The 17,622-nt window shown below is 37.7% G+C and overlaps 1 protein-coding gene across 1 annotated transcript in view; it reads right to left on the bottom strand.

Annotated features, from left to right (window-relative positions):
- LOC129102429 (unconventional myosin-XVIIIb-like) overlaps window positions 1-10,602 on the bottom strand; it is a 45,819-nt gene extending 35,217 nt beyond the window's left edge. Inside the window, 13 exon segments of the mRNA XM_054612574.1 lie at window positions 484-574; window positions 1,038-1,205; window positions 2,335-2,479; window positions 3,140-3,203; window positions 3,855-3,955; window positions 4,047-4,189; window positions 5,006-5,216; window positions 5,902-6,069; window positions 6,155-6,267; window positions 6,924-6,987; window positions 7,678-8,097; window positions 9,202-9,345; window positions 10,558-10,602. Of these exon segments, the coding sequence (XP_054468549.1) occupies window positions 484-574; window positions 1,038-1,205; window positions 2,335-2,479; window positions 3,140-3,203; window positions 3,855-3,955; window positions 4,047-4,189; window positions 5,006-5,216; window positions 5,902-6,069; window positions 6,155-6,267; window positions 6,924-6,987; window positions 7,678-8,097; window positions 9,202-9,345; window positions 10,558-10,602 (1,877 nt within the window).
- Between the last annotated feature and the right edge of the window lie 7,020 nt (window positions 10,603-17,622).

Below are 17,622 nucleotides of genomic sequence, written 5' to 3'. Positions count from 1 at the left end.
AAACACATTAATGCTGGTGTTAATATTGACATTTATTGTCAGAGCAAAGCAATAAGACAAAGAGACAGAGAGACGAGGTTCTAAAGTACTGAAAAAGTACTGGTTCCTCTTTAGAACTTGGTTATGGGGGGGCATCCCTACCCAAGACTGAACACACCTGTGTCCTTTATCCCTATTTAAGATAAGATAAGATAAGATACTCCTTCATTAGTCCCACAGCAGGGACATTTACAGGATTACAGCAGCAGAGAGGAAAGTGCAAACAAGAGACATATTAAAAAAACAAGTATTATAAATAAGTAAATAAGTAATAACATAGTAAAGAATAATAAATAAGTAAAAAACTTTAAAAATCCACAATAACTAAAATATTATATAAACAGACATTCAAACTGTTTGAAACTGTTTGAAACTGTTTGAAACTGTGTCCGTAATCCGGGAAAAAAATACTTTTTGAACATACTTTTGAAGGTTGACCCCTACCTGTTGATGAGCGACACTATGGAGGTGAAGAGTTCTTCGTAGAGTCCAGCAGCCATCCCTCCAACACACTGAGCAGCTGTCAGTCTGGGACCTGCAGAGACCAGAATGAAGACGTGGTCTCCTTTAATAAATACGTCGATGTCTGTCCAACTTTGGGTGAAATGTCTTCAGAACTTTTGCATTGATGCTCTCTAACAGGTGAATACTAATGTGTCGCCTGGTTTCTCGGGCGCCTGTGGCGTAGTGGAGAGCAAGGTAGTTCTCCAATCAGAGGATCGGTGGTTCGATACCCGGCTTCGGCAGTCGATGTGATACTTAACCCCAAGTTGCTCCTGAAGACTTGCCATCGGTGTGGACTGGATGTTGCATGAATGTTAGTTAGAGTCTGATGGTGGCACCTTGATGGTAGCCTGTCATCAGTGTGTGAATGGGTGAATGATATGTAATATACTACTGCTTTGGATAAAAGCGTCTGCTAAATGACCGTAATGTAATGTTTCTCTTCTACAGTACCATGTTAGCATTCAGTTTGTTTCAGTGTGTGTGGGTCTCACCCTCCTCTGCCTCTGCAGAGTTCCTCTCTCTGCTGCCCCCGGTGGCTCTCTGCAGCAGCTGCCGGAGGTGATGTTTGAAGACGGCGGTGTGCAGATCTTCTCCCTCACATCCGAGGACGCCGCTGGCCACCTGAGAGCTGTCGAAGTTCACAAACTGTCTCCTGCCCACTGAGGCAAAGAGAGAATCATTTCAGAACAATGGACGATAGACACAAAATTACAAAAATCGGTTACAAATTTAAGAATGAAAGGCTAACAATAGTACAGGTGGTAAAACAGTGTGAAATAAAAACAAGATTAATATAATAGAATGAAATCATAAAACTGAAATAATGGATAATAAAATAATAAAATTGAAAAACAATTCATCTTAAATACAATAAAATAAATGAATAAAATAATGGAAAAATAATACATAAAATAAAAATATTAAATGACAATAAACCCCTTACTTTTTATCTATAATGAATTTATATTGTATCTCTTTGAGCCTTAAACAGTTATTGAAATTACATGTGAGAAGGTTAGAAATGAAAAAGGTGTCTTTGGTGGAACTGAATCAACTATTAAGATGTTAATATGTGTAATTATACCTGTCAAATAAATATAGTGGAGTAGAGGTATACAGTAACATAAAACGGGAATACTGAAGTACAAGTACAAAAAAATTATGGCCAAGAATATATTTTTCTGAACTTTGATTGTTGCTTATTTGGTTAATAGATATTTCATGTTACATAGAATGATTTAAGATTTAAAATGTAGTATTCAATGGCTTAAAAGGACACATCATGCAACCAACAGGGACATAACTGTACACTTAAAAAGAGGATCCATGAGATAGAGAAAAGTGATATTAAATCAAAAATAAATGTTAAATAACTACAATAATAATGGGATGAAACAAAGAAAAAAAGTAAGAAATAATGTAATTAATAATAACAGAACAAATGTTTTTTTTATCTTGTTTACAACTGATTTTATTCACATCTTGTCTTGTTTTTTTTCATTTCTTTTTTATTACCATAAATGTAGTTTTACTTACAGTATTTTTTGTCATGAGAAATAGCACCAAACTAAACTCAAATAAGTATTTGTATTGCTTTCTTTGTTGTGGACCAATTTCAGGTCAAACCACTATAGTGAGGACATCTCAGCACTGTGAGGACATTAAATTAGCATTAGGTCCTCATAACGTAGTATGTGACAGTGGGTCCCCACTAGTACATAAATACTAACATGTGTGTGTAGAGTGTTAGCTAACAGTGTGTGAGTGACGATGACGAGGCGGTGTTACCTTTACAGGCCCCGGCGGCTCCCAGATGGTAAATACCAGCCAGAACATGCCATATCGCCTTCTGCTCGCCGGCCGAGAAGCTCAGCGTTTCCATGGCAACCAGCAGCTTGGTAAAGGCGACGGACGCACGCTGCTTCTCCTCAACCTGACAAACGACAAAACAGATAGAAGGACGGCCTCTCTCTGAAATCAATCACTAAATAAAGTGGAAGAACAGCTGAGTCACATCTCATCTCCCATCACAGCATGAGTCTCTCTACGAGGTTGATTCTCTTCATCTCTTCAAAAACGCTCATTTTTCTATTTTTATTCCCTTCGGTGCTTCACATTTATACAAGCACAGCAATACTGCAAAACACCGAGATGTTTCTGAACCTTTTGTGTGCTTCTTTACAAATTCACGCTGATCTAGAAAAGTGCTTTAATGTTGCACTCAATGTAAGGAACAGAGTCTGAATATTTCCTTTCAGAAAAGGTGGCATCACTTCTTTGATTTGCAAATTAAAAACAAGTTTAAAGTTCTAAACTTTGGGTTTTGCGTGCTAAACCAGTCATGTTGGTGTGTTCTGCATATGGTCACATACACACACACAATACATATTTTTCCTTTTTTTCAGTGCTTATCTAAACCCTATATGTGGTAAAGTGTTTATGTGATGACCCTTCGTTTTGACATTACATTAAAAGTTGGCCCCTCCTCTCCTCCTTTTCATCTTGTTATATTTTTGGAGTTTTATTGTCCACCATTTTTGTAGCTTCCTCTTGGATGTGTCCTGACAATCCAACTCTTCTGCTCTTACTTTACCTTGGTGGGATGAACAATCCCAAAGGCGCTGGTTTCAGGAAGCTGATGCAGCTGAAGCTCCGTCCTAAATAAGGATTATCAATAAGAGAATATTCACAAGACTGTGAGGACTGTAGTACATGTTAATAAGTATATTAGAAACACTGTAATGTAATACATATTTAGCATATGTATGACTGAGATTACCAGTGATGGAAGAAGTATTCAGATTATTAACTGAAGTAAAAATACTAGTACAACAATGTAGAAATATACAAGCAATCGTGTAAAATGTACTGAAACATCATCAGTAAAAGTACTCATTGTGCAGTAAAAAGAGAAAAAGAAGGAGAAGAAACTGATACAATTTACATTTATATTTTTGTACTTTTCTCTAATCTTTTATTTCTTTTGAAGTATTGGATACTTTTTATGCCTTTTCGGACCAAAAAACATAATTTAAATTAAATCCAGTTTAGTGGCAAAAGGTTTCTTTAACAACCCAGAAATCTGAAAACTGAAGGGAACACAAGCCACTTTTGTTTTGTTGTATTTTAAAAGCTTATTTTATACTTTTATGCAATGTATCAATTAGCAACTAAGTAACTAGTAACTAAACCTGTCAACTAAATGAAGTGCAGAAAAAAGTACAATATTTCCATCTTACATAAAGTGGAGTAGAAGTATAAAGTAACAAAACATACATTTGTTTTAAGTACATAAATGTGTACATTACCTCATCTCTGTGCTGACTCCTGCGAGCATCTGAGAGAAAACCAGGAAGTTACTCTCTCCTTGAGTTTTCTGACACACTTTCCATTTGTCCAACATCATCGTCTGAGGGAGAAGAAGAAGAAGACATGAGTATGTTTGTATTTTAACATGTTTGACTCCGTTAAATGTGTGTGTGTATGTTTGTGTTTCGTACCTGTAGGTGTCCAGCAGCAGCCAGTCCAGCGTGGTTGAAGTCCAGAGAGAAGACCATCGCGAATCGAGACGAGGCGTCGCTGTGCGGTGAGCTCACGCAGCCAAAAGACCTCAGGATGGTGAACATGGCCTGAACACGATCCACTGGGCATGGAGAAAAGAAGATTAACAGTCATGACATAAATAAGCCATAAGAGAAAGTATGGCTACAAATTATAGTCCATGCCATTATGGTTTACTGAATGGGGCTAACAGACAGAGGTTCAGGGGCCAAAATGTCACTCAAATAAAATGAACACAAACAGACAGAACAGGAGGTCAAGGAGAGACGAAACAATTAGAAAAAGAACACAAAACAACTACAAAGAGACACAAAATTATTACAATAGAGACGCAAAGACTTCAAAGAGATGCAAAGCAACTCCAAAGCAACACAAACTGACTAAAGAGCAGACAGAAAACGAAAACTAAGAGACACAAAACATTATGACATAGAACCGTAGAGCACAAACATAATTACACAAATAACTACTAAGAATCACAAAACAACTACACAGAGAAAAAACAACTATAAAGAGACTACAAGGCGATTTGAAACAACCAAAAAAGACACAAAACGACTACAAACAGACACAAAACTACTAAAAAGACACACAAAACCACTACAAACAGAGACAAAATGACTACAAACAGACACGAAACAAATACAAACAGTAACACAAAAGAATACAAAGAGACAAAACAACCACAAAGAAACTACAAGGAGATGTGAAGCAACCATAAAGAGACCCAAAATAACTACAAAAAAGTACTTAACAAAGAAACAAAATGAATACAAAATGAATACAAAATGAATACAAAACGACACAAAACAACCAAACGTATAACAAAAAACTCCATAAAGAGGCACAAAACCACTACAAAGTGACTCAGAGAGACTACAAAGAGATGCTGACTCACCGCTGATCTTCGCCCCCGTGGTCCCGGCCTGTCTGAGCAGAGCGAGGGTGAAGGCCTGGCAGGCCGTGGTCTTTCCCGTCCCGCTGCGTCCCACCGCACAAACACTGTGGTCCCTCCGGGTCCCCACCATGGACACGTACACCCGTTTAACCAGAGCGCCCAGAGCGGGAGGAGCCTCCCACACCGACTCCCCCCGACGGGACTTTGGAGTCTGATGAAGAGGAAGAAGAAGAAGATGACTTACAACCCACTGTGAGCTTTTCATTTATACAAAACATTACCTTTAATTTCATCTGGTTCCATTGTTAAACAACTTGTTCATTGATTTTGTATAATAAAGTGTCATTTTCGCTGATATTGTATCTTGTTTCAAGATATGGAAACTTCATTTGGAAAATAAATAATTCGATTTTTTACACTTTTTCTAAGAAATGTTTAAAGACTAAATTAGTCAAATTGTCTCTTTAACATGATATGATACCTACAGCTGCAAGGAGAGAACTATAAACTTGTTTTTTAAATATATATATAATATATAAATGCCCCTTATATACATATTTTCATCATTATTATGTGTTATGCTTTTATCTGTTTTGTCTGTTTAAGACATGTTGTGGTTGTGGCTGCAAATGTACTGTTTATTTGTTGGATATATATAAACACACTGCATATTTTTAGAACATCAGTTTTCATTTATTATTTCGCTCTATAAACAAACAATGATAAAAGATATTTTTTCAAAATGTAAGCAGTGAATGAAGTCTAGTCTAGGGAAATATACTTTTTATTGCCGTCTAAGCAGGTTTAAACACTAAACCAGGTCTTTTTCCAGTGGGACTTCTGAATGAGGATCTTTCAGTGTGACAGCGATCATTCCAGCGTGTACCTGACCTCACCTTGCTGTGAGTCTGCAGCGGAGGCCACAGGTTCACCAGGTTGGGTCCGGCCTGCGTTAGCGGCATGTTGGCTTTAGCTCGACTGGTCAGGTTGTGCAGAACCCCACACTCGTTGACGCTCTGCAGGTCACTCAGGTCCTCACAGAGGTCCAGCTCTGATGGGTTACACTGAGGAGGTAGAGGGACGCTGTCAGTCCAGCAAAGGGTTAATGACGGAGAAGAAGATATTTGAAATAAAGTAGACCTCAGCTACCTTCTCGATCTCGTACTCCGTCACATCATGCAGCGACCCGTCGGTCTGCAGACGGACTCTCACTCGGCCTTCTGGGAGTTCAGGTGTGCCTTCATCCGGCTTCAGCTGAGTGGCTGAAACGAGTTCATACCAACCAATCAGAGACCAATAATCAAACTCCATCAACAACCAACAACACCTGTTATTAACGCCGAGTGGTATTTAGATCCTTTACTTAAAGCTACTACAAGGAATTTTTATTTCGTGTTGATTCTGGCGCCCCCTGTGGACAGATGTGGTAGTGTTTCTGAGCACCAGAGTCCCTTTAGAAAACCTCTCATTTTACTTCAGCAGGGTCTGACAGTCTGACCCGCTCAGTCCTGGTTCTCCTGGGCTTCCATGCAAGTAAAAGTAACACATTCATACTCCTACATGAGTAAAATATGTAATATGAGTAAAATGTGATTAAAGTATCAGTCGTAAAAGGTGTGGACTGTAAAACAACAGTAAAGGCAAAGGGGGTGGAGGGGGGCTGAAATATCTCCTTCACTTCACAACTCTATTGATTAGGAAGGCTGACTCATCTGTGATCAATTATTCAGAGTTTATGGGCCTCAGTGATGACGAAGAAAAAGGAAAAACTTGGAAGCTAAAATGTTGAATGTGCTGTCAGCTGTCTGTGTGTGTGTGTGTGTGTGTGTGTGTGTGTGTGTGTGTGTGTGTGTGTGTGTGTGTGTGTGTGTGTGTGTGTGTGTGTGTGTGTGTGTGTGTGTGTGTGTGTGTGACTCACCGAGGGAGAAACCATCCTTGTGGACGAACCACACCGTTCCAGCTTCATACCAAACATCCTTCACCTGATGGACAAACAACAGAAATAGGAATATATGTCAGATATTAATATAGTAGATGGTGTTTACATGATTAATGTTGTGAGTTATAATGTGAAGTCTCGAGCTTCCACCGTAATTATTATAGGTATTTTCAGTGTGTATTTGCAAAAATTTGAAAATAATAAAATATTAAAGCAATGCTCTTTTTCTTTATTGTCTTTATTGTCTTCATTTGCTTTATTGTCTTTATTGTCTTTATTGTCTTCATTTGCTTTATTGTCTTTATTGTCTTTTTTTTCTTTATTGTCTTATTTTTGTACAAAATAAAAATGTAAAAGATGAGTTTGGTGCAGTTTCCTTTAATTATGTTTTTTATGTTTCTTTAATTTCCTAATTAGATTGTTATTATATTAATGCATGACTGTATTAGCTCTGTATATTTGGCCATAGTTGTTTGTTCTGTAATGTTTGATTATCTTTATTTGCTGGAATAATTTTTAGTGGGTAAATATGCTTTTTCGCTCTCTTTAAATTTTAAAATGTTTTTGAAAATAAATTAAAATTTATGCCGTCAGAATAATTTAAATGATGTTTTAAAGCAACTAAATTTATGTTTAAGAAATCTGTTCATCTATACGAACACTTTTTAAAAATGTGGTAATCTATTTATTAATCAATAAAGTCTCTAATTATCTTTTAAAGGTGCAGACGAACCTCCCTCCTCTCCTTCTCGGTTACAGTCGTCTCTGCTTGTCTCCCCTCCGGCTCCTGCCTCTTCTCCATCTCCTCCTCGTTCCTCTTCTCCACCTGCTGCACCTCCTCCATCTTCTCCTTCTCCTTCTCCTTCATCTTCTTGTTCCTCTCCGTCTTCAGGTCCGGCTGCAGCCTCGGTGGCTCCAGTGTTACTTCCTGTTTGGTTTCCTGTTTGGTTTCCTGTTTGGTTTCCTGTTTGGTTTCCGGCCCGTTTGCTGGTTCTGGAGAGTAAATGTTTCTCTGAGAAGACGACCGGCCGTCCGACGCTCTGCTGCTGGAGACGAGCTGCTCGGCCCGGAGAGACATCTCGGCCTCGAGGATCGGAGGAGTCTGATCCGGGAGGAGGAACTGTTGAACCAGGTTATCGCTCAGTTTGTTTGGCTGCAGGAGACGAAAACAAGAGGAGAATTATAAGTTGAATATTTTTGATTGTCTTCTAGTTTTCTTGCATAAACCTCAGATTGTTTCACAGCATTAACCTCGTGGCATTGTGCTTTTCTGGGAGCTTAATATGAAGCTGAAATTTAACGTATGTTTCATGTTAACCCTCTGGTTTGCAGAAAAATACAATGCAAAAAAAAAAAAGGCAACTGGATAGGACTTTCACACGAAACTAGTTAGCTTAGCTTAGCATAAAGACTGGAAACATGGGGGAACAGCTAGCCTGGCTCTGTTCGGAGGTTAATAAAATCGACCTCTGAAGCTCCATAATTAACATGTTACATCTTGTTTTTTTAATCTGCTGAAGAACCAATGTGTGAAGACAAGTTGTGGTGTTCTCCGTCTCTGCCTGGCAAATCCAGGAAGTCCCTTCATCACTGCCAAGAAAGAGGAGATGGATCCAACTGCAGACCTGGCATGAAGTCTGACAACTCATTTCCTGTTACAAAAGTTGAAAAGCAAATAATCTGCCACTCCTACGATTAATTTAACTCCCTCTGGCTCAGAATGAGAAGGTTAATAAAAATCCTGGAAAGACACACAAAGTGTTACTGGACAGATGGAATTAAATCTTCAGCAACTTGTAACTGGCATTAGCTTTAGCATTAGTGCAGTGTGTGAGTAGGATTCAACTTAATGACAACATATAACCTTAATGTTCTGATAAAGTCCGGCTTATTGTTTTTGCTGATTTTGTGTTTGTTCAGGACAAAGAAACATTGTTTTAAAACTATTTAAAGTGTTGAGAAGTTCTGAACGTTTTCCAATCTGGTAAAATAAAGAGATAATAAAAAAAGACCTCAAACATGGGGACTCGTACTCTCTTCTCATTGGCTCACAGACCTGACCTCTGCAGCTGGACCTTTTTGAGAAATAGTCCAGCAGGAAAACCATAACTTTGCATTTTGACACTTTTGCTCAGATTCAACAAACAAGCTTAAACATGCTAAATGTTTAGCTTTAGAGATGCTAACGGTTTCTTCATAATCATCGTAGAGACACAAGAGAGGCATCGATTCCTTTAGACGGCTGTAAACCCCTCACCGGTCTCTCGTCTTTGGCCTCCGGCTCCTTCTGTTTGGTTTCCTTCTCAGAGTCTCTGACCAGCTGTTTGAGGAAGCCGCCCGGTAGAGCCGACAGAGGGGGAGGAGGTTCGGCGACGGCCACCGGCGTCTTCTCCTCCTTTATCTGTAGTTTGATTGTTTGATCAAAGGAGGAGGACAGAGACAGAAAGGTCACTGTGAGATGTTCATAAGGAGAACATTAGGATTATACTTCGTGCTGAGATCAGTATTTTGACAGAATGAAGGAAACCAAACGTGCAGGTTTTTAACTTTGCACACATGCACATCACAGATTATTTAAAACGTATCTTCTCTCTTGCAAATTCCGCATTTTGTATTAAGATTTTATACTGTTTGCATGAGGAAAAAATATGTAAACAGAACCACGTCAATCCTACAATATAGTTTCATTTTTATTCCTGCAGGTTTTCAGATATTTGTTTCAGAATTTTCAGTAGCTCTTCCATACACCAAACTTTACAGTTTCATTCCTCTCTATATTCTGAAGGTTTCTACAGAGGGGTTTGTTCAGATATCATTCATAGTCTGATTTATACAACATTGAGTTTGTACTTTGACCTGAAACTGAACCCCTCAGATATTAGCAATAATTACCACCTGCTAGAGTCCAATTATTTTGTTTCCAATCTCAGTCATGTATAATTCATAATCTAATATAATGTTTTCCAGCTTCACACCAGGACGTGTCCAGGGTCCTGACATTTAATAACTAGGTTTCACCTGCTGTCAGAGAGGGAATACTACAAAGGTCATGACAGAGCTGAGTAATTATATACTTTAATACTTATATTGTTGTGTTTATATTTTCACAGTTCAGAAAAGTCTTGCCAGAAGTGGGAGGTAATATTCAAGGTACTTGTACCTAACTTGAGTATTTATGTTACATTCTACTTCTTGTCTGCTACATCTCAGAGGTTAATATTGTACTTTTACTTTTCCCTGAAAGTTGTACCTCAAATTTCTCCTTTTCTAAAAGTACTTTTCTAGATTGATTGTACACAAACAAACGTATCAGCTCCTGAATCGGCTTCATGCCTCAGATGTCGGTGACAGCATGCAGCTTTAAAAAGCTCAAAGTCGGCCGCAGTGACGGGCCACGATGATGAGTATGGGTTAGAACGGAGGGTCCCCACACCATGTTATCAACGAACCACCACACACACACACACACACACACACACACACACACACACACACACACACACACACACACACACACACACACACACACACACACACACACACACACACACACACACACACACACACAGTCACATGTTAGATGTTGAATTAATGCAGCATGCAGCAACTCTGCACCTCCCTTCTGCTCCCACAGTTTTAAGCGTGAAGACAGCGCCATGGAGGGGTGGTGGGAGGTGGGGGGTGAAGGGGGGTGTCACAGCAGGATGTGATGTCAGAGTGGCGGTGTGTGTGTGCGCAGAGAGAGACAAACAACCTGATAAAGGAGAGAGACAGTTGAAAGTGAAGCTTTAGAAGAAGAAGAGGATGAAAAGTGGCAAATCTTTGTAAAAAAATAATAAACATAGTCAGAAGTTCAAACAAACATATTTTATCCACTTTCTATTAAAGATGATCTGTTGTCACATCGCAAACTACTACGAATAGGATAAGTGCAGTAAACGAATATGAATACAATAAGTGCTACGAGGAAGGCTCAGGTAGTACTTCATGAAGAGGTGAGGTTAAAGATGGGCAGTGACTCTGCTGTCCTGACGTCAGTGGGGAGTTCATTCCTCCACTGAGGGGTCAGGACAGAAAGAAGCTGTGACCGGGTGGATCGGCCGCAGTACACAAAAACAACTTACTTATGCATTTGTTTCCATTCAATTAAGTCATGATTCAGCGCATTGCAATCAAAAATCAATCCAGGTTGTACAAAATACAGAAAATTCTGCACAAAAACTACAAAATATGACCACAAATCTCTTGTTTTGACCTCAACACCTCTTTCAAATCAAAGTTTAAAGACCCCTTTATATAGATTGGCCTTTAACTTAGTTGTTAACATTAATCAATATGTGTCTTATGTCTTTTCTGTTTTCATCTGCTCTTTTCTCAACATAAATGAATCTTATTATTATAGTTCTTTTAGAGCACAGAGTTTCAAACAGACCGTTTCGTTCTCACACTCTCTGCTTCTCGTCTTTCAGTCCAGTATTTTTTTTTAACTTTCTCTTCTATTCATGGGAGGCTGAGCTCTTTGGACTCTGGATTTAAAAAAGCATTTGATTTAAGTATATGTCCTCCTGGTTGGTGAACTGCATTTAAAATCAGAGTCATGCAGTTTGAAACCAGATTACACCACACACCAGATGTGTCTGATCGCTGTAAACAACTCCACAGGACAAACTGAGTCAATCAGGACGACAAAAACACCAACAAACAGTGATTCTTTTTAAGCTTCTTCCTCAAACTGAACATTTCCTGACTGAGCAGCTGTTCTTTGTTTTAAATGGAGATCTAAACACATGACTGGACACATTTATGACCCATGAGGAGTGTCTAGAAATGTCCTGTAATGATCCACTAAAGAGACAAACAATAAGAAATGAATCCATAATAAACCAGTGATGTTCGTGTTTCTTTCTGTCTGAAATCACAAATCAAACCCCGGCTTCTGTTGCAGTCGGGCCTCCGTCAGCAGGCCTCGTTCTCTCTCCTCAAATACTCCATGAATAGAAATATCATCATCCCTAAACGTGGACGGACAGAAAACAGACGCACAAATCACATACCTTCAAAACAACAACAACAAAAAGACGGCTAAAAGATCCAGACGGTTAAAAGACAAAAATCCAGAGATTCTCTCCGTCACACAAACACCACCACGGACACACCGAGACACCGACGGAGGGACCGGGGGGGCAGTAGAGTCAGAAATAGAGTGACACACGGGGGTCTGCAGCCAATCCCACACAGGGATAAGCACCAGGCTATAAATAAAGGGGGGGGGGCATGACACCCTGTTTGGTGAAAACTTTGATACCAAACGACAAGAAGAAGAAAAGTGAAATAAATCCACAATGAAACTATAGTTTATATTCTGATTTATGTACAGGAAGTTTTAATTCTTTGAAGTGTTAGAATTAGAAGAGGGAGGGGTGAGGGGTGAGGGGGTGGGGGGTTAATGGACGCCGGCTGTTCCCGACACAAGTGCACATGTGCAGATCTGCAAAGCATCAGCTGTCCGGTTTGATTGACAGCTGCAGCTGAGGGAGAGAGAGGTGAGGAGGAAGGAGGAGGAGGAGGAAGGAGGGGGGGAGAATCAGCAGACAAATATATTTATTTACACAAATCATTTGCAGCATTTGAACAGAAACAACGCTGCAGAATTATGTTTTTTTATTGTGTTTTATTCTTTAATTCATACTGAAATATCTCTGATGGCACTTTAGCTGTTCCCCAGAGGATAGACCAAAAATAAGTATATGTGTGTGTGTGTCCTTCGTTAAACCTCGACAGCCGTCCGTCCGATCTCCTTCACACTTTGTTGGTGTTTTGTTGAGGATCAAAAGATGTGCAGTTTTGAAATTTGGTGCATTTTGATATCCACTATGTGTTTTAAACGCTTTGGGGGTTTGAGGGTGGACCTTTGTATTTTTGATTTCTGCCTCAGGAGATGCAGAGATGTTGTTGTTTGTTGACCAGATGATTGGACCATCTGTCAATCAAACTATGAAAGCCAGTCAGGAGAAGAGCAGAACATTTTTTCATGTAGAAAAAGCCTTCAATGTTGTTCTTTACTCTCCAGTTCTGATGCTATCGTAGCATCGATGCTAACCTCTTTTAGGAGCCAAAACTTTAAACTGGTTTTTGTTTCTGTGATGTTCATTTGTGCTGAACGTGACCATATGTTTGTTGATGTGACTTTATCTTAAGAACTCCCGATCAAAACAATCAAACACTTTGTTAATGAATACATATCTGCAGAACTACAAACATTCCCATCAGCCTCAGCTGTTCTTTGTTTATTCTTTAACGTGAGCATGTTAACACGACTGTAGAGTCGAAGTGTTGATTCTGTCCTCTGAACTCAGATCAGTTATATGTTTTCGTTTATTCATTATTTAAAATGTATTTATTAATTATCCTTCTGAGGACGTAAACTATAACATGTAAAAATGAAGAATAATCAGAATGTGTTGATTTTTTTTACCTTTTTCCACGTAAATGACTTGATGCAACACATCAGAACAAAACCATCTAATAAACTTCAGACTGATTTGATGAATTAATGTTTTAATCTTAAAGAGTTTATTGATGTTTTGTCTCATGTCAACATTTAGTGAAAACCTTCTCTATAAATGTTTAAAAGTTCTTATTTGAGCTAGTTCATCACTCAGCATTTCACCAGCTGGAGAAACACCAAAGTAACAAATCATTACAGACGTCTAATGCACTTTAAAAGTTATTAGTTTTATAAACCTGCTGGAACAAAACCTTATTTGCTATCTAAGTAAATCCTCTTCATTTGAATGTATTTTGTTTGTTTGTTCCTGAAATGAATCTGATTAATTTAGCCAGAGGTGGAAAAAGTACTGAGAACTTTTACTTGAGTAAAAGTAGAATTACCATATTGAAAAAACAAACTCAACTACTAGTAAAACTCCTGAATTCAAAGTGTGACTTACATAAAAGTACAGAAGTATCATCAGCAAAATGTACTTTAAGTATCAAAGTATAAGTACTCATTCTACTTTCACAGTGTTATATTATTATGCTATATTAAACAATGTTTTTATCAGCAACAAATACACATAAGAGCATTTTATTGTTCAACCAAGTGAAACTAACTTTATATACTTTGCATACTAGTGTCAAAACATGTAGAAGTATAAAGTAGTTTAACAAAAATAAACCTCAGAATGATCCAGTTACAGGAAGAGTTTACAGAACAGTCAAAACTCTAAATGTAGATTAATATTTAAATAAAGAAATAAATATAATGAACTTTAATCTCACCTCTTCTCTTTACTTACAGGACGGAGCTTCTGTTCTTCACCTCTGGAGGTCTGATGAGATGAATCCATGAAGAGCAGCTCGTTGTTCAAACCTCCGTCTGTAAACTTCATTTACTGTCTCTGGTTTGGAATAAAACTCTTAGGTCCTCACATCAGACTTCTGCATTACAATTACTCTTTATGTATGGAAGCCCATTACAGCCATATGATTAAAATATTAAAATAAAAGATCTCATATGTCTAAATTTCAGATTTGTAATAAATGATGCATGTCTTCTAATAATTATTTAAGAAATCCTGCTGTTTGATGATTTAAAGTATAAATTATTAAGTTATATTAAGTTTAAAGTCAGAAGCTCTACCTTTATGTTATGTATTCTCATATACAGCTGTGGAATGAGTAAAACGTAGTAATACTACAGTGTAGAAATTCATGCATTTAAAGTTTTACTTTAGTGCAAATGTATTAGCATCAAATTATGCTAAACGTACTAAAAGTAAAAGTTACTTATTATGCAGAATATTATATAACTGTATCATAATTAATATTTATGACTTCATAAACAGCTGGTAGTTTAATATATAATATTTAATCATCATTTATTAGTTGATTAATAAATTAAAACTGTAAAGTAGCTAGTAATAAATGTACTGCAGTTAAAAGTACAATATTTGTTTAACGTAGTAGAACATGTAAATACACAAACTGTATTTAAGAGCAGTACTTGAGTTTGTACTTAGTGACTTTCCACCTCTGAATAACAAACAATATTTGAAAGAATAAAACCAAAATAGTCAGAGTATAGATTCATGTTAATAACAGAAAATACCCTATGAATAAAATAATAAAAAATATATTTTATTATTTTATTCATATATATATATATTACAGATACCTGAGATGTAAAATCAAAGCAAACGTGACAGGAAGCAACACGGAAAAAGGATTTTTATTCATGAACTGTTTTTACAAGCAGTCCAACACGCAACTTTCCTACCTGTCTCCAAAAAAAAACAAAAAATAAAAATCATTGAAATAAAATAAATTTCATAATAATCATTGAATAATATCATCAATTATATAATCAGTATTATCATGACCTTAATGGCGATAATAATTACCCAGAAGCCAGTAGTATTTGTGTCTGTCTGTGGCGTGTGGAACATAAAGAGTTTGATGGCTGTAAACCGGAGAGGGTTCTGGGTTTTTTCTTTTCTTTTCTACAGCGAGCTCTCGGCGGAGAACCCGGAGACGTGGAGGAGAACCGGAGAGAGCAGCTCCCCGCACACGCAATAAATATGAAAGAGCAAAGAGTCCTGTATTCAAACAAAAATAATCATCTGGAACTCGCAGGTACAATATCTAAAGTCTTTATGTGCAAGATTTGAGCTGAAGTCTTCACCACAAACAATTATACTCACATCGAAAAAAAAAAAAGAAAAACACCCCGACCTCCCGAAAACATTTTGTTTCTCTACATTAAATCTTTTAAATAAACCTAGAGCATTTCCTCATTTCATATACACATATATTTATATATACTTTTGAATTTTTTTTTCCTATATGCCATCCTTGTTTTGTTTTTTTTAGTATTTTTTCATTGTTTTTTTTTTTTCTTGTGTTTGAGCAGAGAATGTGTGTGCGTGACCACCGAAAAAAAAAATTAAAAATAATAATAATAAAAGAGCGTACAGACGGTGAAGCGCTCCACGTCACATGGCGGACAGACGGTGTGTGAAGAGACGCTTAGATGCTGCGTCTCCATGGCAACGTGGCAGAGCACACACACACACACACACACACACACACACACACACACACACACACACACACACACACACACACACACACACACACACACACACACACACACACACACACACAGAAATGTTTGGTCACAGTTTGTTTTTTTAAACCCTCCACCACCACAGAGTCTTTGTGTGTGTGTGAACTTGAGTGTGTGTTCAAAAAAAAAAAAAAAAAAAAAAAAAAAAAAGAAAAGGAGGCTTCCCATTGGTTCCTCTCAATCAGCAACAGTTATTTGGCACATTTAACAACTATTAAGTAACACATTTGGGCAAAAAAAACAAACAAAAAAGGTGCAACGACATAACTTTCAATGAAAACAATAAAAAAAACAAAAAAACATTTTGGTTTACAAAAATAAAAGACACCTCTGAGAGGTGACAGAGTTTCTCTATAAGACGATTGTTTCTCCTCCTGACTGGTTTAAAGGCTACAAATAAAAATAAAATAAAAATAGAAATCACGACCCCGCTCCTTCCAGAGGTCACACGTCGTCACGGCTCTGGAAATGCATGGACATCACAGACGAGGACACGCTACTGCATGGAAAATCAAAAAACCCTGAAATCAATGAATGCATCCAACAACAACTCCACTCTGAGTGTTTCTCTTCTTTTAAAACACGACTGTGTGCGTTTCTGCCATCAGGCCAAACCGACAAAATAAAAGAAAGAAGCCCAGATCAATAACGTATCACCTCCTCTGAGCTGTATGACATTCAGGGGAAATCAGGAACTCACAAGTAGACTTTAATGGAGTTAATCAGACGCCAGTGCTGCTTCTTAATCCTGCAGATTATTTCACACTAAAGAACCATTTTTAAAAGCAAAAACGTCAAAAAACTTTCAGGTTGCAGCTTCTTCAATGTGACGATTTTATGCTTTTATTGTGACATGTGACAGGAAACGGAATAATCTGGGGAGTTCGGACATTTTCTCGATTTAAAATAATTATATGAAAACATCATCTGGTGTTTTTTGTCACTATTATATTGAGCACATTATCGGATTAATCAATAATGAAAATAATCTAGTCGCAGCCCAACTCAGCGTCAGAGTTTGTCCAAAGGCATTCTGGGGAATGCAGGCCAACCCAGCGGGTACAGAACTACATGCAGATGAGGCAGGGTGCGGTAATGAGTGCAAAAGAAACCCTTCATGATAAAACAAAACACCTGAAATGCCTCAAACATCAGAGATGATCCATAAAATGCCTCAATGAAAGTTCTGTTTGGTGAATTTAATGGTGGACTTTTCCTTTAATTAGCTTCATCATCATCATCATCATCATCTTCTTCGTTTCTCCTCATCGACCAACTGGAGGCCGTGAACGGGTTTTAATTCAGTGTTGAGGATCAATGCAGTGGACTGAAGCGATTCGTTCCTGTAACTGACAGAGAGATGAGCTTACATTTTCAAATACCATTTTTTTAACTTCCCGATACCGAGCGGGTTAAAAACAATAAACTAAAAAAAAACTTCTGTAAGATCTATTTTACATTTCTGTGAAAATGTCTCCTTATTTATTCAAGTTTCTCACTAAAAACGACATTTTAAGATTGCATTTGAACACATCATCATAACATCTTGCC

Source organism: Anoplopoma fimbria, chromosome 14, assembly GCF_027596085.1.
Source record: "Anoplopoma fimbria isolate UVic2021 breed Golden Eagle Sablefish chromosome 14, Afim_UVic_2022, whole genome shotgun sequence".
Lineage (NCBI taxonomy): Eukaryota > Metazoa > Chordata > Actinopteri > Perciformes > Anoplopomatidae > Anoplopoma > Anoplopoma fimbria.
This window is presented reverse-complemented; position numbering and strand designations above follow the sequence as displayed.